Raw genomic sequence first — 26,243 nt, forward strand, 5'->3', positions numbered from 1 at the left:
AACATCTCTGGATTTCCGTTTCCTCATCTGTAAAATGAGGGGGTTAAAGATGATTCCTAAGGCTGTTTCCAGAAGTATACTCCAAGAGCTGTCTGGATTCAAAAGGAGAGGCTAATTCTTTTTTTTTTTTTTGTGAGGCAGTTGGGGTTAAGTGACTTGCCTAGGGTCACACAGCTAGTAATTGTTAAGTGTCCGAAGCTGGATTTGAACTCAGGTCCTCCTGAATCCAGGGCCAGTGCTCTATCCACTGCACCACCTGGCTGCCCCGAGGCTAATTCTTATTGTTGGATCTGGGAAGATTCCTAGTAAGAGGCACAGGAACAGTGTGTGTCTGTGTGTGAGAGAGAGAAAGAGAGAAAAGGAGGAAGAGAAAGAAGGGGACAATGAGAGAGAGAGATCAGGAATTTTGATCTTCATTTTACAGATGAAGCCCAGAGATGGGAAAGTGACTTGGTCATGTTAATATAACTCATTGGAAAAATAGCAGTAGAATTCAGTTCTTTGGTCTTCCTAGAAGAGCTATCCCGACCACCAGCTGCCATTCAGTCCAAGAACAATACACTGGACACGAGTAAAACTTGTGAAATGAAACCTTTTATTAACAGATCCAGGATCTTCTCTCTGCTATGAGGGGCCCCTTCCCTTATAAGGCTGGGTTAAGGTACCAAAGAAGGACCCTCCCAAAGAGCATTCCGCCCCCCCCCCAAAAAAAAGCCTGACAGTAGTAAGGTGGGCAGGTCTTAGGCTGTGAGCTACCCTGAAGATCTTTAGATGGAGGATTTTCGAGGGATCCCTTTCGGCTCAACATTTCCCTGGAGGACATCAACCTGCAAAGGTGGAGAAAGGTTAAGGACAGTATTGGGCCTTCACCTAGCAATGCATAACGCCACAGGATGAATGGTAGAATTCTAGATAGGGTCTGTGAGCTCTTTGGAATGGAGGATGCTTTCCACAGCTCCTTCATATCATCATTGGTCTGGCCCTGGTCAGTGGTGCTAAAGGTTAGGGATTCCATTTACCCTGAAGAAGTCTCACCTCTATAGCCATTTCCCAGGAAGCCATTGAAGTTGTGCTTCACATCTGGCCCACCTAAATTGGAGACAATCTCTAGTCAATAGTTCTTCCTCTTATCCAGATATCCTTTCTTTTTATTTTCCAACTTCTCAACCCAATTTTAAGATCCAAGAAGAGGATACGAGCCCTGAGAACTCTCCTCATGAAGGGTCAGCAGACTGTTGCTGAATGAGCAGTGTTAGCTGTCCCTTGGTCTTTCTGGATGGTATGGGGAACAGCACCCCAAGAGTGTTTACTCTCTGTGGGTCACCACACACATCATTAAGCAGTTTGAATCAACAGCTTAGTTGAGGAAACTTTAGAGGCCAATCACTTATTTTGTACAGAGGGGGAAACTGAGACTTAGAGGGGAAGGAAGGTTACCACTCTTGATAATTAGTGGAAAAGCTAAGTATCTTCTTATGCCCAGTGCAGTGTTCTCTCTAATACAAGGTCCCCTCACTTACCATAAGTCCTGGGGACTGGCTCTGGTCTTAATTGACCATAGAGACCTGAAAGACAGAAAGAGACAGAAAGGCAGAGGAAGATGGTGAGTGGTATATGCTACATGAGGAGTGGCACTCGGCTGTACTGTTGTGGAGACAAAAAGAGAAGCTAGTGTGCTTCCTGCTTTCAGGAGCTCACTGCCTAGTTAGGGAGGAGAGGTGGACACACAGCACATAACATGTGCTACTTAACAAGTGTTAAGTAATGGAGAGCAGACAGTAAGTGCCCTAGGCAGCAGCTAGGTGGTACAGTGCATAGAGTACTGAACTTGGAATTGGAAAGTCCAGAATATGAATTCAGCCACTTACTATGTAACCCTGGCTAAGTCAATTAATCTCGCAGTCTCAGTTTCCTCATCTAGAAAATGAAGATAATGGTAAAATCTACCTCACAGAGTTATTATGAGGATCAGTGATATATGTAGAGTGCTTTGTAAATGTTAAAGTGCTATGTAAATGCTAGCTTTTATTATTATCATCATCATCAGTGCAGAGTAGAGGGAGATTAATGTGGGCTAAGGTGTGATTGGAGAAAGTGTAGCTTGAGCTGAGACTTGAAGGATGGATAGGCTTTAGAGAGAGAATGGGGGGGGGGCGCAGCTAGGTGGTACAGTAGATAAAGCACCGGCCCTGGATTCAGGAGTACCTGAGTTCAAATCTGGCCTCAGATGCTTGACACTTACTAGCTGTGTGACCCTGGGCAAGTCACTTAACCCTCATTGCCTCACCAAAAAAAAAAAAAAATACTTCAAACAAGAATTGGGGACTACATTCCAAGCAGAGGTGATGGTATTAACTTAGCACAATGCCTAACATTTAATAAATGCTTGTTAACTGATTGACTGACAAAGGTAGTAAGCTCAATATGTTTGGGGGCCAGGAGAAGAGCAACAATAAACTCAGGTTCTGAGCGGGCTCACTCAATAGTACAATCCTCTTATCTTGTATTTGGAGAACCGAAGATGCAGACCCCAGAGACAGGAATGGACTTGCTAAAGGAGAGTCAGTGGTAGAAAGCAGGGTGTAGAACTCGTCTTCAATCTTACACACTGGTAGGATAGTACAGATAGAAGGAACCAGATCTTCTCGTCTAAACTCCATTATTTAACTGTAATAAACTGAAGCCCGGAGAAATGATGGGGTTATCTGGTAGAAAAGTGACAGAGCTGAGACTTGAACTCAGGACCACCGTCTTCCATGTTAAAGGATTCAGAAGTCCCATGGTACTACTATACTACAAAGCTTCCTATAGCCCAACACTCATCTGCTCCATCCCATTGTCTCCCTCTAGTGGGAGATAAAGAACTAGAGCAGAGCCAGTTGATGAGTTTAGATTTGAAGCTTTGGATCTGGATCCTTTCATCCAATAGGGACCCCAGAAACCATAGAATGTTCCCTCCAAAAGGGACCTTGGAAATCATCGGTTCCTAATCTGGAGAGAGGAGACGAGCTGGGCTGTAGGAAGTATGTAGGAAGTCCTATACATGCTTGATTGAAGATGGTGACTAGACCCTCGCTGTGTTCCCCTTGTGGCTAGTTCCATCATCATCGGAGACAGAGAAAGAAAGAGAAAGGGGAGCCAGGTTGTCACTCCCAGGACAGAGAGCTTTTGTCTTTTGATTTCTTCTTCATATTTCCAGGGGGTGAGGTCCATCCCTGGACCATCAGAGCCACTAGGTTGAACATTGAATGAGATCTGTGTAAGACTGGAAGGATAGAATTCAGGGGGTGACCCCCAGGAACATAACCTGGGAGGCTTATTTTCTAGCTTTTGCTCCTCTCTAGGACTCAGGCATTAGCTTTTCACAGTGAGCAATCAGCAAACATGGCACAATGAAAAGTGTCCTTAGATTGTAAGCTCCTTGAGGACAGGGACTGCCATTCACCTCTTTTAGCACAGTACTTAGCACATAGCTGGCACTTAATGTTTATTGACTAACTGACTGGCTTTGGAGTCAAAGGATCTAAGATGGCATCCTGGCCCTGCCACCTACTCCCTACGTGATCTGGAGTAAGTCCCTTCAACATTCTGGGCCTTGAGTTTCCTATCTGTATAATGAGAGGGTTAGATTAGATGACACCTGAGGTCCTTTACAGGCCTAAGTCTAATCCTGTGAAACATACACACACATTAAATCGGCAAACTTTCCCAGAATCCAGCCAAACATGTATATTACCTGGCGGGCTTCCATCTGCAAGGTAGGAGCCTGCACCCACCCCATTTCCATAGTCATGTTTAGCAGTCTTGGCCCCAGAGTCTGAACCTCCGGGGAGAAAGGGGACTCCCTGAGCACCAAAGGAATCGGCCCCACCTGTGAGGGAAGAGAAGAGTTCAGTAAGAGTTCAATAAGCCCTGCCTAAGATCCCCCCCTACCGCTGCCCCCAGGATTCCCTGCTGTACTGTGGCGGAAATGACACTGGGAATCAGTAGAAACACTTGGGCTCTTTGCCTAAATCACTGTGTGACCTAAGGAATTGCTCTCCCTTTCCTCATGCTTATAGGGCTATTTCCAGATCTAGATCGAAGGACTGAATGGATCTGAAAGAGCTTTGTAAAAATGCTATATACGTGCACGTATTTCTAGGGCACCACCACCTTCTTCGCCTTGTCTTGCTGGGGGCTGCCTCCCTGGGCTCTTGTCTCTCTTTATTTTTTTGTTTTTTTTGTTTTTGTTTTTGTTTTTGCAGGGCAGTGAGGGTTAAGTGACTTGCCCAGGGTCACACAGCTATTAAGTGTTTGAACTCAGGTCCTCCTGAATCCAGGACCTGCGTTTCCCCAGGGCCCTTGTCTCTTACCATTTTCATAGAGTGAAGGTTTAGGGTATCCGGGCCCCCCAGCTCCATATCCTGCAAGAGACTGATATTACCCTCTTCCACCTCATTATCTGGAGAATCTTTTACTTTTGCTTATTTCTACCCTCATTGTCCCCTGGGAAATATGTGAATATAATCTTCCCATCTGGCACTACCAACCCAATCCTTCAGAGAATATGTTCTCCCCCCCTTATACTCCCCTCAAGCTCCTCTATTACACTCCCATTGTTATTCAAGGATTACCATTGCTGTAGCCATTGGCTGGATATCTTCTTGTCCCGGGGAAACCTGTAGGAAGGTCAGACAGTCTAGAGGGCTGGAGAGGTTAGGGCTGGTGTTCTGTGCCTCATCTACCCCCCTACCTCCAACTCCTTCCCCTTTTCCTCACCTGCTTGCTGGGCCCTGACTTCAGGAAAGGTTCCAGCTCCCAGTCCATTGCTATAAACTGTGGGAAGAAAGGTTTGAGGGGAAATAGAGCTGTTACTTATACATGTATAATTCATCCCTTGTTGAGGAGAGGGAGATAGGAAGATATGGTAGGAATAAAGAGGAAGGTCAAGAGAGACTGAAGCAGCAAAAGAGAGAAACCAGCCAACAGGCACAGATCACAGAGAGATCCTGAGAGAACCTTACCTGCTTTTTGAGGCTTTACACCACCTGGGCCTGAGAGAGAGAGAGACAGACAGAGAGAGAGAGAGAGAATAACTCAAGACTCAAAAGTTTAAACTCTTCGATCCCTATGGGTATCCAATCTCCCAACCTTAATCCTTAATCCCTCCTCACCTGCTCCAAAACCATTTGGGGTCCCAAACCCTACAGGGAGAGAACAGGTTAGGTAATTCACCAACAAGCATTTATGAAGTGCCTGTTGTGTTCTAGGTACTGGGGACATAAACACAAAGAATGAAATAATCCCTACTCTCAAGGATTTTGCATTCCATCAGAAAAGACATGTGCATGTATAGATATATTCAGAATAAACCTAAGGGAGTTAGGGAGGGAAGGCACTAGCTGTTATTGGGGAGGGGTAGGGGGAGGATCAGAGGATATCAGAGAAATAAATGTCTTTGAGAAGGGACTCTGGGCAAAGGGCTAAAGGAACCAGATTAGGTTTGCTTGGTTGAGATTGGGCTTGAGACTGGAGATGAAGGGATAGATGAGCCTGGGAGAATATGGGGTGAGGCCAGTAATCTATCCCTTATCCACCTCCTCACCTGTCTCTCATACAAAGAAAGAAATCCATAGACCTTTTCACAATTTTACGAGGGAACTTAGAGATCATTTCAGACCCCTCTCTGCTTGCAGCCCTTTCCCCACCCCACCCTCCATTTTACAGTGAAGTAGAAAGAACTTGCCCATGTTTATACAACTAGTTAGTGACAGAGCTGGTTCTAGAACCCTGGTCCTCTGTACTTCTGGTTTAGACCCTTCCTCCTGTGCTGTAGCCACCATTTAAAGGTGAAGAAGGGTTGGGATCCTTGCTCTAAACCCTGAATACTACTGAACTCCATCACCTCTCAGAACTCTGCAGCTCTGCCAAGTTCCATCCCAGGGTTGTTCCCTAGGTGCATTCACACATCTGGAATCCAGCCCTACCCTTTCCTACAGAACTCTCCTCACCTGGCTGCGGCCCAGCCTCTGGGAAAGCACCTGTTCCCAATCCAGTTCCATAGCCTGAGAAGATAGATTGGTTGGTGGGAAGATGAGGAAGCCCTGGGAATCCAGGCTGTTCCCTTCCCCACCATTCCTTTCCTGGAGGCAGCCTGAGTAACCAAGAAATGGAGGAGTGGGGAGAGTACCTGGAGAGTCAGTGAGAGAGGTCTCACCTGTTTTCTGTGGTTTGGCTCCTCCTCGAAGACCTAGGAAGTGGAAGAAAAGAGATTGGGAAGAGAATGAATTAGGACTTGGACTCTGCTTCCTCCTAGAAGTTAGGCCTCCCTCCCTCCAATCCCTTACCTGCTCCATAGCCATTCATGGCATGATAGCCTGCAATGGAAGGAGTGAGGGAGTCAAGGGGGGTTGGAGGTGTGCCCTAGGAAAGGGGTGAATGGAACTACAGGGGCTGTGTGTGAATGAGGACAAAGGGGTATTGTTGCTATGGTTTGAGTGGGCAGACTATGCTACTGGGCTGAATGGATCCTTGTTTTCATATTCAATAGTTTCTAGGCCTAGTGGCTACCCAAGCATTCAACCGGCCTTCACTTAAAAATATCTTTGAGTAGAAACCAGTAGATAGCTCTACTGGTTAGAAAGGTTCTCTCGGGGACGGCTAGGTGGCGCAGTGGATAAAGCACCGGCCCTGGATTCAGGAGTACCTGAGTTCAAATCCGGCCTCAGACACTTAACACTTACTAGCTGTGTGACCCTGGGCAAGTCACTTAACCCCAATTGCCTCACTAAAAAAAAAAAAAAAAAGAAAGGTTTCCTCTCCTCTCAGGTGGTAGCTACCTGCCCCTTCTCCCCTCTGGCACAAAGCTTGTGAGAATGAATGCTACCCCCTTACTGAGAAAGACATTGTGTGTGTGTGTGGGGGGGGAGGGCTGAGGAGAAATCATGTGACTAGTATCTGGAAGTTACATCTATTCATAGAACCATCTGTAAGTCATGTCAATCAATGCTACCAGCCAATTAACTTGGAAGCTCCCTGCAGGCTGGCCCAGGTAGGGTCCCCCCCCCCCACAGTTGCAATTAGATGTTTTTCTGTGTGTGTGGTTTTTTTTTTTTTGGTGAGGCAGTTGGGGCCAAGTGACTTGCCCAGGGTCACACGGCTAGTAAGTGTTTAGTGTCTGAAGACGGATTTGAACTCAGGTCCTCCTGACTCCAGGGCCAGTGCTCTATCCAATTAGATTTTAAACTTCAAGCTCAATAGGCCAAATCCCACTCCTACCTTGGGGAAGGCAGCATAGTACCATGGGAAGAGCATTGACATTGGAGCTGGAAGACCTGAGTTCAAATCCTACATCTGATATATACTAGCAAGTTCCTTCACCTCCCTGCACGTCAGTTTCCTCCTCTGTAAAAGAAGGAGGTTTAGTTAGATGTCCTCTGAGGTCCCTTTTAGATCTAGGTCACTAAAGTAAGTTCTCACTATGTGACCTGAAGTAAACCACTTTCCATCTCTGGGTCTGTTTCCTCCCCTGTAAAAAAGAGGGGTTTGGAGCAGATGGTATCTTCAATCCTGTCTGTCACTATTATATGTTTTTTTTTTTTTTTTCCGCAGGGCAATGAGGGTTAAGTGACTTGCCCAGAATCACACAGCTAGTAAGTGTCAAGTGTCTGAGACCAGATTTGAACTCGAGTCCTCCTGAATCCAGGACCAGTGCTTTATCCACTGAATCACCTAGCTGCCCCTAATATTATATGTTCTAACACGCTGTATTTTGAGATTTTCTTGGAGCTCTGGCATTACGTGTTCCAATGTCTCTTTCAGCTCTAACATTCTATATTCCAAGGTGCTTTTTATGTGGTTAATAGAGGAAGAAGGAAAAAGAGCCAACTCAGCTCAGCTCCCTTTTCTACTAGTCTCAGCCCAACTTCCCTTTTAGATTTCAGGAATCTTTCTTTCTTTCTTTCCTTTTTTTTGCAGGGCTATGGGGGTTAAGTGACTTGCCCAGGGTCACACAGCTAGTAAGTGTCAAGTGTCTGAGGCTGGATTTGAACTCAGGTCCTCCTGAATCCAGGGCCGGTGCTTTATCCACTGCGCCACCTAGCTGCCCCCAGGAATCTTACTTTCAAAACTTCAGTTTTCCCCATGAAATTTTGTTCTCTTTTCCAAACCCAAATTTGTGCTCTTCTCTCAATTCCAGGGGTCCTTCTAGCCTTCCCATCATCAACAACAACCAAGAAGAAGAAGAGAAATACTATCACGTAAGAAGAAAATTAGGAAAGTTAAAGCATTGACTCCTTTCCTCCTCCACCCAGGAGCCCTGATCTGTTCCCAGCACCTTCCCTAAGTGCAGGCCTTTGGTCGCCCAGTTTCCCTCACCTGGCTGAATCCTGGCTCCTGGGAAGGGTCCAGCTCCAAGCCCATTTCTGAGTCCTGAGGGGAGAGTTTGGTGAGGTTAAGGCATGCAAAAGCCATCTGTTGGTGAAGAATGGGGAATTCCAGGGGAGAAAAGAGAAGGGAAAGCAGGAAAGAGGGAGAGGCAAGTTGAGAAAAATAGAAGCAGAGAAAAGAATCGTTACCTGTTTTTTGAGTCTTCAATCCATCTTCAAGGCCTGGGGGAGAAACTAGAAAGAAAGAAAACCAAGGGACCCTGAGTGAGGTCCAAGTGCCCATCTCAAGCTGGTGTGAGAGCATCGAGCTGAGGGCAAGACCCCGGCCATAAGAAGCTGCTTCTGGATCTCTACCATATTTAGGTCATGATGCCCCTCCTTCACTTAAGCAATTTCCAGCCTTCCCCTCCCAGAAATCCACCTGACTTCCTCTAACTCCCAATATTTATCTTTCCCCTTTTACCCTTACCTGCTCCATAGACATTCTGAGCCTTAAATCCTACAGGGGAGTATAAATCCAAATGTGATAAGAGGAGAAGGGGACCCAAAAGGAAAAACAAATGGAAAATAGAGAAGGGATCATAGATCATGAGAAAGAGGAATAGGACTCAGGGAAAGGGAAGCAGAGTCAGAGAACCTAAAATAGAATGTTACATGGCTAATATAGAAATATGTTTTGTATGACTTCACATGTATAATTGATACCATATTGCTTGTCTTCTTCTCAAGGGGTAGGGAAGGGGTCGGGGAAAGAGAGAATTTGAAACTCTAAATGTGTTAAAAAGAATGTTAGGGGCAACTAGGTGGCACAGTGGATAAAGCACCAGCCCTGGATTCAGGAGGACCTGAGTTCAAATCCAGTCTCAGACATTTGACACTTACTAGCTGTGTGACCCTGGGCAAGTCACTTAACCCTCATTGCCCCATAAAAAAAATTAATAAATAAAAAGAATGTTAAAATTTTTTTACATGTCATTGGGAAATATTTAATAAATACATAAGAATATATTCATAATTCTAAAAAATAGAATGTCAGAGGAAGAAATGCTCTTAGAGCATAGAATGTTAGACCTGGAAGTGACCTTAGATCAAGTAACTCAGTATGTCAGAGCTAGAAAGAACCTTAGATTATAGAACATAGAATATTGATCACAGAACATAGCATATCAGAGTTGGAAGGAGTTACAGAATGTATTAGATGTGAAGGGTGCTTAGAGGTCATCTAATCTAGCCCTCTCATTTTTTAGAGGGGAAAATAAGCCTGGAGAAGGGAAGTGACTTGTCCAAAGCCACACAATGAGTTAGGGGTAGGATCAGAATTTCAGTCTTGGGGCAGCTAGGTGGCACAGTGTACCAGCCCTGGATTCAGGAGGACCTGAGTTCAAATCAGACCTCAGACACTTAACACTTACTAGCTGTGTGACCCTGGGCAAGTCACTTAACCCCAATTGCCTCACCAAAAAAAAAAAAAAAGATAGAAAAAAAAGTATTTCAGTCTCCTGACTCCCAGGAAATGTGCCTTAGGAAATGAAAAGATGAAGATATGTGGCACTGAGGATAGATATAGACATAGGCATAGACTTAGATAATGATGTAAAGCTGATGGGAAGAGAGAACATGATCCCTCCCCACACCCCGACTCCCAGATTCCACACCCACCTCCTTTTTCTGAGGGACTCCCCGTTGCAGGCCCTACTCCATTGGGAGGCCTAGGAGGAAGAGCCAGAATGGAGCCCCCATTACAGGGACCTGGAGGAAGAGGGGGGAAAAACAGGAACAAAGCTAAGTTCTGTCCCATAGTAAAGCACCTCAGTTTCAGCTCCACACTAACCTGGAAGCAAGTAACCTTGCTTCCTAGGTCCAAGTTCTTTTAGCCCATCCCAAGATATCTTGACACAAACCAAGTCTTCCTAATAACCTGTTCTCTCTAAAAGCCAAATATCTTTACCTCTGAGCTTTGGATTCTTTCCTCTTCATGGATACTGATAAGAAGTTAAGGGTGAGTGAGTAATAGTCTGTGTGTGTGACTCATAGGAACATGACTGATATCTGAGTTGAGACTGGGATGGAAATCAGCATCAGGAATAGGGCTAAGGGGGCAGCTAGGTGGCTCAGTGGATAAAGCACTGGCCTTGGATTCAGGAGGACCTGAGTTCAAATCCAGCTCAGACACTTGACACTTACTAGCTGTGTGATCCTGGGCAAGTCACTTAACCCTCATTGCCCCGCCCCCCCCCCAAAAAAAGAAAAATAAATTGGTTAGGTGAGACATAGGGTTGCTGGAGGTTTCCAGGGTTAGGAAAGGGAGCAGCATGGTGTTGGGTCACAGTAGGGACTGGGTTTCAGAGTTCTAAGCTATCATTATGTCCCCTCCTCACTTGTCTTACTCTTAGGACTACAGGCTATATGGGGGCAGCTAGGTGGTGCAGTGGATAAAGCACTGGCCCTGGATTCAGGAGGACCTGAGTTCAAATCCGGCCTCAGACACTTGACACTAACTGTGTGACCCTGGACAAGTCACTTAATCCTCATTGCCCTGCAAAAAAAAAAAAAAAGGACTACAGGATGAAGCCTTGCTCCTTTGGTGATGCCTGAAGAGGATATAGGAGAGTGTGTCTGATAGGGCCCAGTTCTCTCATGCCCACCTCTTACTATCATCCTGGTCCAGGCTTCTGAATCCCAGACCTCTACTCTCTTCTGCTGTGTTCAGGACATGATATTTGGAGCTTCTAGCCCCATTATTTCCCTTCCTAGAATCCAGGTATCTCTGGCACCCAAGTCCCCTTACCTGGCTGAACTCTGGCTCCTGGGAAGGCCCCAGCTTCTAGAACATTCCCATTTCCTGAAGAGAGAAATTTGGGCAGTTAAATTGAGGAGGAGGCACCAGGGGGTGGAGGGTGGGGAGAGGTGCAGACAGAGATAAAGATACACACAGAGACTTGCCAAAACTGGGGAGTCTTACCTGCTCTCTGAATTTTGGTTCCTGCTCCAAAGGCAGGGGGAAAGATAGACATAGGGGAGAGCTGAGGGTAGTTCATTTGGTAGGCAACTCATTCATCTTTTCTTCTTCCTCAGTTCAACACACCATATCCTAGAATTACCCTGCCTCTCCTCATAAGCTCTCTCCCCTTGCCTGGGCCCTAGCCAGTGCAACGTTCATAACATAGAACGCAGAGGAAAGGAAGAGGTGGAGAGAGGCACTCACTCTGGAGCAAAGAGATTGTGGAGAAGTTCTCTGGGGCAAGAAGAATTTGGGGAGTGGATTATAGGGTAAGGTGTATGGAGGAATTCTATAAGACCTAGCTTCCTGATCTGAACTCCAAGAGGCTTTAAACTTAAGCTCTCTCCCAAATCTAGAACAGTGCTCCAAATATAATAGAGGCTTAATAAATATGTGTTGAATGAGGAAAACAAATAATTATTGAGGGGTTCTGAGATGGGAAGAGTTAGGGAGAAGGGCTTTGGAGAAAAGAGGGCCTTGAAGAGATCAACTTGGGGGAGTTTGGGAAGGAAAAAGAAATCAGAGAGGCAAAGATAGCAGGAGACAGGAGAGGCTGTAGAAAACAAAGAGGTAGAGAGAGTCCAGGACAGGGAGAGATGGAGCAGAGAGAGCATCCTGAATAGCTTTTCTTTTTTGTTAGGCAATTGGGGTTAAGTGACTTGCCCAGGGTCACACAGCTAGTGTCAAGTGTCTGAGGCCGGATTTGAACTCAGGTCCTCCTGACTCCAGGGCTGGTGCTCTATCCACTGAGCCATCTAGCTGCCCCTCTGAATAGCCTTTCACTTTCTTTCCACTCACAGGCAGGACCATCGCCCTAATTCAGGCCCTCTCAATGGCCGCCTAAATCACCCTGCCGCCTATCTCCTCTCCCAAATCCATCCTCCACACAGTTGCTAAAGCAGAGGCCTTACCATGGACACTCCCCTGCTCAACGAACTCAAGGCTCCTTATTTATTTATTTATTTTTGGGCAGGGCAATGAGAGTTAAGTGACTTGCCCAGGGTCACACAGCTAGTAAGTGTCAAATGTCTGAGGTCAAATTTGAACTCAAATCCTCCTGAATCCAGGGCCAGTACTTTATCCACTGTGCCACCTAGCTGCCCCCTCGAGGCTCCTTATTACTTCTGTGTTCACTTACAAGCTTCTGTTTGGCATTCAAATCCCTTTAGAACCTGAGTCCAAATGACCATTTTAGGCTTACAATGCATTACTTCCCTTCACAAACTCTTCAGTCCACCCAAACTGACCTTGCTGTGTCTCACAAAAGACATGACATCTTTCTTCTTCATATCATGATACAAGCTGTTCTCCCATCTCTAGAATGCCCTCCCTCCCATCTCTGCTACCTTCCTTTCCTTCAAAGCCCCCCTAAAACACCACCTCCTACATGAGGCCTGCCCAGATAATGCCTCCTTCCCCAAATTACCTCCTACTATGTGTGGCTTCTCTCTCTCTCTCTCTCTCTCTCTCTCTCTCTCTCTCTCTCTCTCTCTCTCTCTCTCTCTCTCCCTCTCTCTCTCTGTCTCTCTGCAATGATGTTCCCCTTAGAGAATATAAGCTCCTTTAGGTAAGGGATTTTCACTTTTGTCTTTTTATCCATAGTCCAGTGTCAGCCACAAAGTAGGTAAATAATAAATGATTGATTGATTAATAGAACACAGAGAGAGAAGCAACAGGAGACACAAAGAGAGATTAGAGGAGGCAGAAAGGAAAAGAAAAGGCAAGACATAGAAAAGGAGATACCCAGAGATGGAGAGAGATCTTACCTGCTTTCTGAGGCTTAGCTCCTGCTCCAAATCCTGGGGACAGACCAGAGAGAGAATGAATGGGAGCCAAGCCCAGTTCTGGACTCCTCAAACCCTTTCCTCACTCCCACCAACAGCATCCCCCTTAGTTCTTCCCCTAAGGTCCCTCTCCAAACACAGTGTTAGCCCTTTTCTTCTCTTATCCCAGCTCTTACTCTCCTTTCATTCATTATTATTATTATTTTTTTTTTGGTGAGGCATTTGGGGTTAAGTGACTTGCCCAGGGTCACACAGCTAGTAAGTGTCAAGTGTCTGAGGTCAAATTTGAACTCAGGTCCTCCTGAATCCAGGGCCAGTGCTTTATCCACTGCACCACCTAGCTGCCCCACCTTTTTTCCTTTTTTTGAAGCAGTTCAGGTTAAGTGGCTTGCCCAGGTTCATTCAGCTACTAAATTCAGGTCCTCCTGACTCCAGGGCCCATGCTCTATTCACTATGCCACTTAGCTGCCCCTGCTCTTCCCTTCTTAAATCTACATTTCCTATCATTCAGTTCTGCTCCCAGCACTCCCCATCCTCCCTGATCAGCCTCCATTCTAACTACAAGCAACTTGATTGCCAATCATCCCAATTATTTCCCTGCCACCGCCTCCCCCTCGCCTCTTTATATTCATCCTACTGGTCTCTGAGAAACCAAACATTCCAGCTCCTAGTTCATATCACCTGGCTGGGCTTCTGCTCCTGGAAAGGCCCCAGCTACCAGCCCATTCCCAAATCCTGGGGGGAGAGAGGACAAAGATCAGGTTGGGAGACTTGAGAACAGAGAGACTAGAGTCTAGGATTGCTCGAGTGGGAACTGGACTCTCTGGGGGAGTGGTCAGGGACAGGGAGGGGGAAGGAGCTCTATGAAATAGGCCAGGTTTGGGCATCATAGGAGGTCTGTATAACCAATTTTTCAAGCATCTCCCAAAAGAAGGCACTGGGACTACAGTCCCCGGGCTGGGAGGTGGGAGGGAAAGGAAGAAACCATGGTGACCGGATAGGAAAGAGATAGCAACAGAAACAGGAAAAGGGAGAGTCCAAGGCAGACCGACTTGGAAGACAGAGAGGTCTCACCAGCCTTTTTTTTTCCCCTCACCTGCTTTTTGAGGCTTTGTTTCCCCTCCTAGCCCTGGGGGTAGGGAGGGGGGAAGAAAACAAGGAAGTTGAAAAGGGACTGACTTTGTCCCTTCTCCCCTCTTGGTTCCCAGGATGGATCGTCCCCCAGCCCTTGCTCTGCTCTATTCCAGCACCCATCAGTCTCATCCTCCACCCCCCCCAGATGTTCCCCTCCTCCAATCTCCTATTACCCTCTGATGACTCAGTTATTACAACTCTCAGCTCCCCTTACCTGGCTGGACTCCAGCTCCAGGGAAGACCCCATTTCCATATCCTGGGGAGACAAGTTGGTGGAGAAGAAAGAACTGACGTTTAGGAAAAGAGATGTCGAAAAGAAGAGACAAAGACTTGGAGAGACAAACAGAGAGAGGAAGGGATGAGACAGAGAAAGGAAGAGAGAAAGAGACAAGGACAAAAAGATGCAATTAGAATCCGGGATAGACAAAGACAGATATAGGAGAGACTATCGGCCAGGGATTTGCTGAGACAGGGAAATGGCTAAAGGAGACAGAGATAAAGAGAGATCATAGGAAAGGTCTGACCTGGCTTCTGAAGTTTGGTCCCTGCTCCAAGGCCTGGGGAGAGAGGGTGGTAAAGCTGAGAGCATTTATCCTGCCTATCGTCTCTAAGCTTCCTTCAGCAACCCAGGCATCTGTCCCCCAGCTTCTCCCTCTCTACTTCATAGTCATTCTGAATTTCATACCCCATGGAAAGGGATAAAAGTAGGAAGTGGGAAGAGACTAGGGGTACAGTCTAGCATTAGAGTTGGGGACAGGGGGCAGCTAGGTGGCGCAGTGGATGGAGCACCAGCCCTGGATTCAGGAGGACCTGAGTTCAAATCTGGCCTCAGACACTTGACACTAGCTGTGTGACCCTGGGCAAGTCACTTAACCCCAATTGCCTCACCCCACCCCCAAATTAATTAGTGAATAGAGTTGGAGACAGATTAGGTGTTATTGATCTAAGGCTGAGCCCAGAGTCTGCCTGTCCCCAGGGGTTCCTGATGCCCCAGCCCAAGTGGGAACTCCAGAGGAAGAGCTGAGAATGCCACACTCTCCATGGTGGGGAGAATCACATAAATCTACTGTCCACCCTCTCTGTCCTCCTGCTCCGCACCTCCTGGAGACCCCAGCAAGCCCATTCATGCAGCATCACTGGCTGGGAAGAATCCTGATTGTGGGAGCCACCAGACCTGGCTCTCATCCTGAATCCTGATCTCACTGCTTTCCAGGTGTGAGGCCCTTTTTGGCCCTTAACATCCCCAAATGTTTCACTGGGTATGAATCACCTGTGTATTGTGGGATTCCTAAGTTCACATCCTGCTCCAAAAGGAATCCTGAGGACAGTGACAAGGGATCCAGAGAGGAAGGAGGAAGGGAGGGAAGTCTAGAGCTCAGGCCTAAGAATAAACATCCCTCCTTAAATACCAGCTTTTATGCCCCCTTCTACCTCTGCTCCCTAGATTCTCCACAAAAATGCCCAACACAAGCAACCTGACTCTCAACCCTCAATTTTATCACCTCTGCCTAATATCCTTCAAAAACTCAGGCAATCCCAGGCTCCAGACCCACATTTCCTCACCTGGCTGGGCCCCAGCTCCTGGGAAGGCCCCATTGCCCAATCCGTTTCTATATGCTGGAGAGACAAAGGGAAGAAGGGGTTGTGTTATGGGACTTTCAGAGAGGTTTCAGGCTGGAGCGTGATTGTGGGCAGAGCCAAAAGGGCAGGGGGATGGGGGATGGAATTCTGGGAGAGGGATGAACAAGAGCTACCACCCAGAGCCTAGGATAATAGGGATCTGCTTGGTTGAGCCCAGCATGAGGAGGTTAGGGAAGGGGATAGGCTATGGGCAGATGTTGGGAGAATGGGATTACCCTGGGGGGTAAAAGAGACAGAAAGGGAGAGACAGAATGGACAAGAATACTAAGACAAGGGGGGAAAAAAAAGAACAGAAAAAGGAGACAGAGAGGTCTCACCTGCTTTCTGGGGTTTCATCCCTCCTCCAAGGCCTGGGGAAAGATAAGGAAGAGGCTGAGAAGTGTCTTATGGCTCTCTCCCATCTTCCTCTCCGAGAATTTAGGATCCAGCCCCAAACCCCTGCTCCTTCCCCCTGGAAGCCAGTAGATATCCTCCATTTCTCATCTCTAACCACTGCCCCCCAGCTCTCTGAAAACCCAAGCATCCCAGCTCCTAAGTCCCCACACCTGGCTGGGCTCCAGCTCCAGGGAAGGTTCCTGCTCCCAGTCCATTCCTGTATCCTAGAAAAACAGAATTGCTTAATCATGGCATTATTGGGAAAGGAGGAAATACTGAGATGCAGGGGGGAGCCACTAAAGAGAGAGAAGCAGGGAGAGACAGAAGAAATATAGAGTCAAAAAAGGTTCTCTCACTTGCTTTGGGAGTTTTCATTCTCCCACTCCCCCCAGGACCTTCCAGAAAGACAGGAGAGGCTGAGAGGAATGTAGGCGTTTCATCCACCACTCTCACCCCCCAGGAATGCAAGTATCTGTCCCCTTCCTACACTGGTGCCTTCCAGGCATCCATTCGGCCCTCTCTCTACCCCATCCTGGCCCTTCTTACCTGCTCCATAGCCATTCTGAGCCCCAGGGCCTGCAGGGGGGAGGAGGGACAAGTGAGGCCAGGCTGGGGATGGGGCCGTGGACCAGAGGAAGACTGAGGTCAGGAAGGGTGAGGGTGAGTGCTAGAATCTGGGCTGAACATGGAGTGATGGATGGACAGAGAATTTGGAGCTGGACCAAGACATGTCACCTGTCTTTGTGAAGGAGAAACTGGAAATGTTGGCTACTCACCTGACCTTAGACTTCCCCACAACAGGGACACTCATAGACAGACACACAGACACACACACAAAAGCAATCATACACACAAAGACGCATCCATCCACACAAATACATACAGAGGCACACACAGAAACTTACAAACATAGAAACACACACACACTCACCAGCATTCCCTGCAGGGCCTTGGGGTCCAGCCCCTGCTCCATTGGGAGCCCCTGAGCAAGAGACCAGGTTCAGTCCTGTCAGATGGGGAGCTTGGGAGAACTACCCCAAGGGCTCTCCTCTCTCCAAGAAACCTCAGGATAGTCCATGTCCCGGCCCTCTTTGAAGCTTCTCCCTGCCCTCCACTGTTTCCCCACTGAAGGCAAAGTGTCCTTTCATTTTTCTTTTTCCAGCCTGGTACTCTTTTAGAGTAGAAGAGTGCAGAGTCCCTGGGTAGGGGATGCATTTGGTGGGGAAGGCTGGGGATGAGTTGGGGGCCTTGGGACCTGGAAACAAGGCTGGCCTGAGAAAGGATTTTGCAAACGTTTAGCAAATGCCTACTGTGTGCAAGTCCTTGTAGTAGGCAATGGGGATACAAATAAAAAAGTAAAATAATAGTAACAGCTGATACTTTTCATTTTGCAAAATGCTTTGCCTTATATTTCATTTGTTCCTCACAACAGCCCTATAAGGTTGGTGCCACAGGTAAGATTATTCCATTTACAGAAAAGAACATTGAGGTTTTGGGAGGTTCAAGGCCATATAGCAACTGTTCAAAGAGGAAAAGGTTTTGAGTAGAGGAATGATGTGAACAGAACTGTGTAGGAGAATTATTCAAACACCTGAGTGTCTAGATTAGGAGTAAACAAATTGATGGGCAATAGGGAGGTATCATTGAGTCAACAACAATAACACAGTCATAGAATATATATTTGTGGAACAATGGGGGTTAAGTGACTTGCCCAGGGTCACACAGCTAGTAAGTGTCAAGTGTCTGAGGTCAGATTTGAACTCAGGTCCTCCTGAATCCAGGGCCAGTCCTTTATCCACTGTGCCACCTAGCTGCCCCAAAGATCACCTATATTGCAGATGGGAAGTAACTTAACCAAGGTCACCCAGTTAGTAAGTGGCAGAGTCAGGATTAGAACCTGAATCCCCTGATTTGCAGTCCAGGGATATTTTGATTATAGCATAACTGGCTCCACTGGAGATGCAAGGAAGATGTCTGGATGGGGAGTGGGGTGGTGAGGTTGACATGCTAGGGGGACGGAGGAGGGAAGTTTGGATTGAGATGGAGAGAAAATATACTTAGGCTGGGAGGTATAATGTACATCCTCAACTTCAAGCTTCTGATCTAGTTTATCATCTCCCACTTCCTCATTAAGCCCCACCTCTTATTCATTCATTCAATATTGAGTGCCCACTATAGGTGAGATACTTTTTCCAGGAAGCCTTCCCCTTCCTTCCTTCCTTCCTTCCTTCCTTCCTTCCTTCCTTCCTTCCTTCCTTCCTTCCTTCCTTCCTTCCTTCCTTCCTTCTCCTCCCCACTCCCAGTTATTATCTGGACAAGTCATTTGGTACCAACCACACACTCTCCAGAGTCTGGTCTTTTTGAATGGAGTCATCTCCCCAATCAAGAAGGAAGGCCCCCTTTGTCCTCCTTCCTCAGTCCCTTCAGCATCCAGTAGTAGGGCCAAACACATAATCAGTATCAGGCCTAACCTGGGCCAGGCATGTCTTAAGCATACATGATTTGTCTAACATGGAGCCTGCCGGCCTACCAATGTGGTAGGGGATACAGTAGATTGCATTCTAGACAAACTGGGCATGCTCAAAAACATGCCCAACCTGGGTTGCACAAGTAAAAGTCTCTTTTGATTGACCAAGCACATTAGAGTAAGGAAATGATTGGTGTAGGGGGCTGGGGTTGGGATTCCTTTGTAAAGGAGATGTGATATATCAGATTACCTGCTGTCTAGGGGAGGGGGGGAGGGAGGGGAGGGAGGGAGAAAAATCTGAAATTGTAAAGCATGTATAAACAAAAGTTGAGAACTATCTTTACATGTAACAGAAAATATAAAATACCTCATACATTAAAGGAGATGTGATATAGTGGATCTGAGGGACTTGGGGCCGGGGCCTTTTCACATCCCAGCTCCAATGCCTAACTTCCTCCTGTTCCTGACCTCCTCCACCAGGATCTTAGCCATCTCTCTGAACATGGGCACCCAACATTTCTTCCCTCTGAAATGATTCCCCTCCTTTCTTAGAAGCAGAGCTTAGAACCCTGCTCTTCATTTCCTTCCCATACATCACCTTACCTGCTCCATAGCCATTTAACAGTGTGCCGTAGCCTGTGGGAAGAGAAGACCAAGATGAGATTAGTCTGGTTAGAAAAAATTCTGGGAGTGGGGCAAACAGGAATTAGGATTCTCTAGGGCTGAAGATTGGCATGGAAGGAGGCTGGGTTAGCGGGAGGGCTGGGATTGCTGGGTCTTGAGCCATGGACCAGCCGGAATGGGGTTAGAATTCAGGCTCTACTTCTTCTAGATGCCTATGGGACATAGAGGAATATGAAGTTCTTGTGCATTTTGTGAGAGAGAATTGGGCAGGGCACAGCCCTGGCCTTGAGCCACATGGAAAACCTTTCCCCTGAGAACCTAGACTTATGGGGATTGGTCATCCAATCACATGGATGGAAGGGGAAATGGTCATGGGCCCAAAGGTCCCACAGGTCTAAGCATCTTCCCAAGTCCCTCTTACCTGCCTTTCCCAATGGGCTCCCAGCCCCAGCTCCTGGGGGAACCCCTGAGGACAAAAGCTTTGTCAATGTTAGAGTGAGAAAGAGATGCAGAGACTCCCTGTTCCCCTTGTTAGCATCCTGGTGACCTATGTGTTATTGTCTTCCAGAGTCTTTCTCTCCTTGGGGGTCTAGCTTTGCACGCTCTTCTAGTCAGTGGTCTTTTAAGTCCTTTCTGTAGCCTTCCAAGGAGAAGAGAGATATTAGGGTAACTGAGCTGGGAGTTAAGTCTGTCCCTAAAAGTGTGAACCTTGGCCAGTCTCTCTCCACTCTAGGGGTTTCAGTTTCTTCATCTGTCAAATGGGGATGATAATCAGCCTAGTACAATAGAAAAAGCACTGGCTCTGGACCTGGATTCACATCTCATCTCTGACAATTTCTTCTTGTATGATCATGGACAAGTCACTTTCCTCATGGGGGGAGGGGGGTTTGGGAATAGGACTCAGTAGCCTCTCAGGTCTCTTCCAGCTCTATGTCCTATGAGCCTCAGCTCAGGTTCCTACCTCCTTCCAGTAAGCTTTTTCTGACCAGTCCAGTCCAAGAAACATTTATTAAGTCTTATCCCATGCAAGAGGCAAATGATGCTAGGTCTGGGAATGCCAAGACAAGATGACAATCTCTGTTCTCAAGCAGTTTTTGTTTCTTACTCCCCACTAAGTGCCTTATCAAACAGCTGAAGTAGTTACAGTCATAATTAGGATACCCATCATTCTGATCTGTCCATTATTATCTTTTAATTATTTAGCATGTGAATCTTGTCTCCCTAAGGAGATTATAAACTCTTGGGGGAAGAGTAGAGTTCCTGTCTTTGAATTTCTTATCTCCTCCCCACATGTGACTAGCAATACCAGAGCAGGTAGTGAGGGTCCACAGACCCCAAGGAGTCCAGATGGATTCCAGGAGGGTCTATGACCTTGTTTTTAAAATATTTCCATAACTTCGCTTCAATATAATAACTCTCCTTTGTAAGCATATTTTATTTTCTGCATTTAAATTCTGCATTAACATAAATAGATGTTATTTTCTGCATTTAAAAAATATCCCAGGGCAGCTAGGTGGTGCAGTGGATAGAGCACTGGCCCTGGATTCAGGAGGATCTGAGTTCAAATCTGGCCTCAGACCCTTGACACTTACTAGCTGTGTGACCCTCAGCAAGTCACAACCCCAATTGCCTCACCCAAAAAAAAAAAAAAAAGAGGTCTTGGTGGAGAAAAAAGGTTGAGAATCTCCAGATTAGATAAAGTCTAGGGCTAATGTTCTTTATGCCTTCCAGCTCTGATTCTAACCAATTAAATAAACATTTGTTAAGGGTCTACTATGTGTAAGATGCTGCAAGATGTTCTAAGGTTGCCTCCAGTTCTGTCTGTGTTCTGATTCCATATGTCATCAATGTCTGATGGATAAGAGGGTCCAGGCAAAGAAAAAGTGAAGGACACAAGTCCTCTGCCCCCTTCTCATCTTTTGGGGAGCCTCCCCACTTGCTCTTCTTCATAGTTTCTTTCTTTGGGCCCCATCTCTAGAGGCATTTCTAGGAGGTGAGAGATATCTTGGGGGTGGGGGGTGAAAGGCAATATGGCATCATGAAAAGGAACTTAGAGTCAGACCTAAGTTTGAATCCTACCTATGATGTTTACTTACTTGTGTGCCTTAACTTCTCTGAGGCTTAGTTTCCTCACCATAAATTGAGGATTATAACACCTTTAGTACTTACTTTATAGGGTGGTCAAATGAGCTAGCAAAGCAGGAAAAATGCAGGGTGGTCCCAAACATCTGGGCTAAGACTTTTAGGACACCCTGCATAAATGTTAGCTATTCTCATTAATTAAAGGGAGTTCTTTCACTTCCACATAGATGGGGAAGGAATTTTTCTATTTATCTATTAAGGGGGAAGAGTGGTCTACCCTAAGAAGCAAAGGGCCTGCCCCCACCCTATTCCCCCCAAACCAGCATCTACTCTAATCACCTGAAGCTGGGTATTGAGTGGGTCACTCACCTTTCATATGGGCTGAGGAAAAGAACCACCCCACGATGCCGTTCCTCTGAGGGGCCAACCCTGGAGGACAAAAGAATGTGATGATTCAGGGAAGGAGGGGCGCAGGGACCACCCAGATGTAAGACTCTAGCTTGTGCAACCCTCTGCCTCCTAGACCAGGACTTGGGCAACTGAGCTCTCAGCTTAAGCCTTCCTCTCTGGGATTCCCAGTTCCCTCCCAAGGCCCAGTCCCATCCCTCACCGCCTTGCTGGCTTCCCTGGATCAGACAGAGCAGGAGCATCGAGGTGGGGAAGACCCAGGAGCCCATGATGCTGACAGGAGATTGAAAGGGGCATGGAGCATCTCGGCCCTTTAAATACACTTTGTGGGCTGTGTCCACACCAAGTCACATCCTCAGGTCCCTCCACCTTCTCGCTCAGATCACCTACCCCTCCCCTTTCCCTTTGGCTGTGAGTTTCACTGAACAGTGTTTCTCCCCATGGAAGTCACCACAACCTCCCCCTTCTCTACACACAATCTGCCCCGCACAGTTCCTCTCCTGCACTAAGGCATGCTGGCTGCAAGCCCTGGCCTGCCCCTAATCCATCAAGGATGTTGACAGTTGGGACAGCCCCTCTCTCTCCCAGGGCTTCACTACCCCCAGTCAGTCCTAGCCTTGGGCTCCAGTTCTAACTGGCTAGGACCCAGGAGGGCTCAAATGTCCATTTCCCCCACCCCAGGATCAGGAAAAGAGCTGGAGAGGAGCCCCAGAGTTGAGTACAAACTCAGCTAGAACTTGGCTCTGGCCTGGAGACAAACACTAGAGGAAGGAGTAGGGGGTGCTGGAGAGCCTCACAGAAAGACAAACAAAAGAGCTTCAGATTGAGACAATGATAGAAAGAGACAAAAAGTGTTACTAGGAGGCGAAAAGGGAAAACTCGGTTGGGCGGTAGAGACAGAAGTAGTTACACTCAGAAAGAAAGAAACAGCCAGATACAGACAGACTTAGTGACCAAAAGCTAGAGACAAAGTGTCACAGAGAGGGAAGCATTGATACAAAGACAAAAAGTGTTGGAAGAGACAGAAAGAGGAACAGAGATGAAACAGATGGAGAGAGAAAGAAAAGAGACAGAGATGGGGGGAGAGGAAGTGAATGTGAGCATCCAAAACAGACACAGCAGAGAAAGACCCAGACGAAAAAGCAGAGATGGAAATAGAAACAGACACCATGTAGCTAAAAGATAGAGACAGAAGCAAAGAGACAAAGGGGACATGTGAAGACGGATCCTCATCCTCATTCCATTCCCAGCCACATGGAGAGATAGACAAGGACAGAGGCTGCATAACTGGAGGCAACAGCTGGGGAGGAGAGCTCACACTGAATACCTACTCAGTGACCCTCCTTCATAGTTTAGTAGAAAAAGTCCTCTACTGAGTCAAGTCAAGACTTTAGGAAAGTCATTTTTCCCTATCGGATCTAGGAAACTAAGGGGTTGGACTGGATGTGCTCTAAGGGCCCTTTCCGCTCTAAATATTCTATATTTTAAACTCCCTTCCAATTCTGATATGCTATATTCTCTTGCTAACATTCTATTAATTGAGTATCAGGCATTTACTTAGTACTTGCTATGGGAAAGCTAGGTGGTGCAGGGCTAGAGCACTGGCCCTGGAGTCAAGAGGACCTGAGTTCAAATCTCAGACACTTACTAGCTGTGTTACCCTGGGCAGGTCACTTAGCCTCAACTGCCAGACTTATGGGGCCATCTCAGTATATCTTACCACGGGACCCAGATGGCTCTGGATGAAGGACAAACAACAAACCCCGCTGTGTTTTGAGGTCTCTTCCCACACAAAATGTATATATCTTTTTTTTATGTTTTATATAATTTTTTAATCATAAAAGTATTTTACTATTTTCAAGTTACATGTAACTTGAAACATTTCTTGTTTTTTTTATCATAAAAGTATTTTGTTTCCCATTTACATGTAAAGATAGTTTTCAACGTTTGTTTTCATAAGATTTTTAGTTCCAAATTTTTCTCCCTCCCTCCTTTCCCTCCCTCCTCCCCAGGACAGAAAGCAATCAGATATAGGTACAATCATATTAAACATATTTCTCATTAGTCATGCTGTGAAATAAGAATCAGAACAAAAGGGGAACAACTCAAAAAAGAAAACAAACAAAAAAAAAGTAGAAACAATGTGGTTCAATATGCATCCAGATTCCACAGTTCTTTTTTCTGGATGTGGAGAGCATTTTCCATCATAAGTTCTTTGGAATTGTCTTGGATCATTGCACTGTTAAGAAGAGCCAAGTCTATCATAGCTGATCATCACACAATGTTGCTGTTCCCTGTGTACAATGTTCTCCTGGTTCTGCTCACTTCACTCAGCATCAGTCCATTTAAGTCTTTCCAGGTTTTTCTGAAACCTGCCTGTTCATCATTTCTTATATTATTTACATTCCATTACATTCATATACAACAGCTTGTTCAGCCATTCCCCAATTGATAGGCATTCCCTCAATTTCCAATTCTTTGCCACCACAAAGAGAGCTGCTATAAATATTTTTGTACATGTGGGTCCTTTTCCCTTTTTTATGCTCTCTTTGGGATACAAACCTAGTAGTGGTATTGCTGGGTCAAAGGGTATACACAGCCCCATAGCCCTTTGGGCATAGTTCCACATTACTTTCTTTTCCTTTTTCTTTTATTTGTTAGTGAGGCAATTTGGGTTAAGTGACTTGCCCAGGGTCACACAGCTAGTAAGTGTTAAGTGTCTGAGGCTGGATTTGAACTCAGGTACTCCTGACTCCAGGGCTGGTGCTCTATCCACTGTACCACCTAGCTGCCCCCACATTACTTTCCAGAATGGTTGGATCAGTTCACAACTCCACCAACAATGTATTAAAATGTCTCTATCTTAAGGTCTTTAGTGTCTACAATTCTACTGAGTTTTGTAAGGATGAATTGAAGTTTTCAGAAAAATATGTGGGCAATGTTGAAAAGGGAAAGTCCAAAAGAAGTATTCCAAGGTTTTGTACCTAGTTAATTGGGAATAGAGTAATACCTACCATCAACAGAAGGTCAGGAGTTAAGGTGAGAAGATTTAAGGAAAGAAAATGATGAGTTCAGTTTAGAGCATCCTGAGGTTGAGGTGTCTGTGAGACATCCAGGTGGAAATGTCTAGCAAGCACTTGGGAATTGCGTCTGAAGCAAGAACGAGGCTGGAGAAACTGGTCTTACTGTCCCTTGACAGATTCATTCCTACCTCCCTGCCTTTGCCTACATTATTCTCCTATTGGGAATGCCCTCTTCCCTTCTCTCTGCCTATCAAAACCCTACCTTGCCTTCAAGGCCCAGCTTGAGTCCAGCTATTCTGTGAAGCTTTATCTAAATACCTCAGCCTTGAGCAGCCCACTGAACTCTATTTAATTCAATGAAATGCAATACTATGCAATGAACATCTTGTTAAGCACATTTTATGAATTGTACTGTATTGTTCTGGGACCTGGGGACAGAGATGTGAAAAAGACATCAATCCTGCTTACTGCAATCTTTCATTCTATTAAGAAAGATAAGAACAGATAACTAACTGTGCTTCAATTCTTCAAATCCCAGCACTTAGCACAGTACTTAGTACATAGTAGGTGCTTAATAAATGCTGCTTGACTGACCTACTGGCTGAATATGTGATCTCATGAATGAGAATATTCCCTCCTATGATACAGCTGGTAATTCATTCATACTTCATTCTGTGTGAGTCTTGTTTATATCTTCTCCTGAATCCTCCCTAGGGGACTTAATCAATTGCAGGATCATAGGGCTAGAGCTGGAAAGTCTCAGCGGCCATCTATTCCAACAGCCAACATTCTGCAAATGAGAAAATGGAAGCCCAGGGATGTTGCCACAGACACATGAATAGTAAGCAACAATGGCAGGGTTTGAACCTGGGTTCTTTGATTTCAAAGCCAAAGTATTGTCTATGTGACAGGCATGGGATTAGAAACTAGGGATAGGAAAATGGAATAGTCTTTACCCTCAAGGAGTTTATATTCTATTATTTAAAAAAAGATTTTTTTTAAGTGAGGCAATTGGGGTTAAGTGACTTGCCCAGGGTCACACAGCTAGTAAGTGTTAAGTGTCTGAGGCCGGATTTGAACTCAGGTACTCCTAACTCCAGGGCCGGTGCTCCCTCCACTGTGCCACCTAGCTGCCCCTTAGTTTATATTCTATTGAGAGAGAATATGTATGGATATGGAGTATTTATGGAACACATACAAAATAAACAGATAGTTTGGGGAGGAAGGACCTTAGCAATTAGGGGTAGGGGAACACAAGAAAGAAGATAGAAGACAACACTTCCATTTGAGTTCTGATGAAAACAAGAGGTGAAGAGGGAGAGCATTCTGGGCACA

The 26,243-nt window shown here is 46.2% G+C and overlaps 1 protein-coding gene across 1 annotated transcript; it reads right to left on the reverse strand.

Annotated features, from left to right (window-relative positions):
• Nucleotides 1-642: 642 nt before the first annotated feature.
• LOC122735235 (fibroin heavy chain-like) lies at nucleotides 643-22,545 on the reverse strand. The gene is made up of 31 exons (XM_043976603.1): nucleotides 22,088-22,545; nucleotides 21,847-21,906; nucleotides 19,817-19,861; nucleotides 19,375-19,407; nucleotides 17,236-17,286; nucleotides 16,851-16,880; nucleotides 16,475-16,528; nucleotides 16,247-16,279; nucleotides 15,852-15,905; nucleotides 14,813-14,845; nucleotides 14,503-14,544; nucleotides 14,251-14,283; nucleotides 13,836-13,889; nucleotides 13,137-13,169; nucleotides 11,158-11,211; nucleotides 10,029-10,118; nucleotides 8,839-8,868; nucleotides 8,559-8,603; nucleotides 8,359-8,412; nucleotides 6,330-6,359; nucleotides 6,200-6,232; nucleotides 5,994-6,047; nucleotides 5,157-5,186; nucleotides 5,007-5,036; nucleotides 4,762-4,818; nucleotides 4,617-4,661; nucleotides 4,356-4,406; nucleotides 3,737-3,871; nucleotides 1,521-1,565; nucleotides 1,036-1,089; nucleotides 643-827 (listed from the first exon to the last, which is right to left on the reverse strand). Exons 1-31 carry the CDS (start codon nucleotides 22,152-22,154, stop codon nucleotides 823-825), a joined length of 1,464 nt encoding a protein of 487 aa, XP_043832538.1. The 5' UTR covers nucleotides 22,155-22,545; the 3' UTR covers nucleotides 643-822.
• Nucleotides 22,546-26,243: the final 3,698 nt, after the last annotated feature.

This window comes from Dromiciops gliroides, chromosome 1, assembly GCF_019393635.1.
Source record: "Dromiciops gliroides isolate mDroGli1 chromosome 1, mDroGli1.pri, whole genome shotgun sequence".
Taxonomy (NCBI): Eukaryota; Metazoa; Chordata; class Mammalia; order Microbiotheria; family Microbiotheriidae; genus Dromiciops; species Dromiciops gliroides.

What these genes read in the sequence shown, in the direction of transcription:
- LOC122735235 (XM_043976603.1), bottom strand. Translation starts at nt 22,154, where the DNA reads ATGGGCTCCTGGGTCTTCCCCACCTCGATGCTCCTGCTCTGTCTGATC. An exon ending in CCAGGGAAGCCAGCAAGGCG is followed by an intron (nt 21,907 to 22,087) that starts GTGAGGGATGGG and finishes TTTGTCCTCCAG; the next exon opens with GGTTGGCCCCTCAGAGGAAC. An exon ending in AGGCCCTGCAGGGAATGCTG is followed by an intron (nt 16,881 to 17,235) that starts GTGAGTGTGTGT and finishes TCCCCCCTGCAG; the next exon opens with GCCCTGGGGCTCAGAATGGC.